Genomic DNA, 2024 nt, shown 5'->3' with positions numbered 1-2024 from the left:
TCTCTCTCTCTCTCTCTCTCTCTCTCTCTCTTTCACTTTCTCTTTCTGCCTGTGTCGTTCACTGTATCGAAGCCATCTTATATATCTCTCGCTGTGTCTCTGTAGTTCACAGCCTGGGTGGATGCGGTGATATTCGTCTTCAGCCTTGAGAATGAAGCCAGCTTCAACGGCGTCTACCAGTACTTTGCGAAGATGGCGCACTACCGCAGCACGGCCGAGATCCCGATGATCCTCGTCGGGACGCAGGGTGAGCATCCCTTCCTCAGCTTCCCTTCCTCAGCTTCCCTTCCTCAGCTTCCCTCCCTCAGCTTCCCTCACTCAGCATCTTCTATCAGCATCTGATCCTCAGCTTCCCTCTATCAGCCAGCATCCCTCCCTCAGCATCCCTTCCTCAGCTTCCCTTCCTCAGCTTCCCTTCCTCAGCTTCCCTTCCTCAGCTTCCCTTCCTCAGCTTCCCTTCCTCAGCTTCCCTTCCTCAGCTTCCTTTCCTCAGCATCCCTTCCTCAGCTCACCTTTCTCAGCTTCCCTTCCTCAGCTTCCTTTCCTCAGCTTCTCTTCCTCAGCTTCCCTTCATCAGCATCCCTTCCTCAGCTTCCCTTTCTCAGCTTCCCTTTCTCAGCATCTGATCCTCTGTTTCCCTCTATCAGCCAGCATCCCTCCCTCAGCATCTTTCTATCAGCATTCTCCCAGCATCCGATCCTCAGCTTCCCTTCTTCAGCATCTTCTCTCATCTTCCCTTCCTCAGCTTCTTTCCAGCATCCCTCCCTGAATATCTTCTCTCAGCATTTCTTTCTCGGCATCTTCGCTCAGAATCCCTCTTCATCTCTTCTCAGCATCCCTACCTCAGCATCCTACCAGCATCCCTCCCTCAGCATCTTCTATCAACATCCTCCCAGCTTCCTTCTTCAGCATCTTGGGTCAGGGTGGGATGCTGCGCACAGTTTCCTTGCAGGTACAGTCCTGTTACTCTCAAGACAGTAGACTAGACAGTACCAATCTGTGAGAACCACTGATCTCTATGTACTTACCGGATAGCGCTTTGCCTATTCACGGGGCCTAAGATAAAATATTGCTTGCTTCCTCTTTACCGACCGACTCGCCAAAACGCCGCTACTCGACACATTTTATTGGCCGATTAAAACACAATTATTGTACACAATACAGAATATACAATATACATACACACATCTTGTCAAAACAAAATAAAAAAGATTTTTCACCTACCTACCTACTCGGTATCCTGAGAGGCGAGTAGGTAAAGGGGAAACAAACAATTTTTTAAGGGTGGCCCGGTCGGTAAGAAAGTCCACAGTAAACTAGAAAGTACTAAGACTGTACTATCATTGAATTAAACTGAATGCTATACACACACAGCCGTGCGTCGCCACAGTGTAAAGTCCTCTGTGTTTTCGTCCGTTATCGTTGCCGCGGCCGATACGGTTCGACCGACAAACGATAGCGTCGTTGATAACGCGGGGGCGCCACCAGTGTCGTCGATTTGCCGACGTCAGGATGCCAGCAGTGCCGCGTACAGATGCTCTTGTGTTGTTGCAGATGAGCACGGATACTCTTATGTTGTGGTAGACGCGTGTGAATGCTCTTGTGTTGGTTACAGCCGCGTACGAATGTTCTTGTGTTGGTTATAACCGCGTACGTGTGCTCTTGTGTCGTAGAAGATATAGACGAACCTTCTCGTGGCAGATGCATGTGAATGCTCTTGTGTTGTGGCAGACACAACCGAATGCTCTTGTGTTGGTTGCAAACACGTACGAATGCTCTTGTGTCGTTGCAGACGCGATCAGCGAGAACAACCCACGAGTCATTGACGACAGCCGGGCGCGCAAGCTGGCATCCGATCTCAAGCACTGCTCCTACTACGAGACGTGCGCCACCTATGGGCTGAACGTGGAACGAGTCTTTCAGGACGGTGCGTGTCTCTCCCGCACCCGGCAGTTAGATTCGATATGATATGACTACTAGGCACTTAGGATATTACTACTAGGCACTTAAAAAAAAAAAAAAAA

At 49.8% G+C, this 2024-nt stretch overlaps 1 protein-coding gene across 1 annotated transcript in view; it reads left to right on the top strand.

Annotated features, from left to right (window-relative positions):
* Window positions 1-105: 105 nt before the first annotated feature.
* LOC106819190 (centaurin-gamma-1A-like) overlaps window positions 106-2024 on the top strand; it is a gene marked incomplete at its 5' end in the record, with an annotated part of 11917 nt that continues 9998 nt past the window's right edge. The window contains 2 exon segments of the mRNA XM_014823842.1: window positions 106-247; window positions 1793-1927. Coding sequence (XP_014679328.1) covers window positions 106-247; window positions 1793-1927 — 277 coding nt within the window.

Source organism: Priapulus caudatus, unplaced genomic scaffold (genome assembly GCF_000485595.1).
Source record: "Priapulus caudatus unplaced genomic scaffold, Priapulus_caudatus-5.0.1 Scaffold2947, whole genome shotgun sequence".
Classification (NCBI taxonomy): Eukaryota; Metazoa; Priapulida; class Priapulimorpha; order Priapulimorphida; family Priapulidae; genus Priapulus; species Priapulus caudatus.
This window is presented reverse-complemented; position numbering and strand designations above follow the sequence as displayed.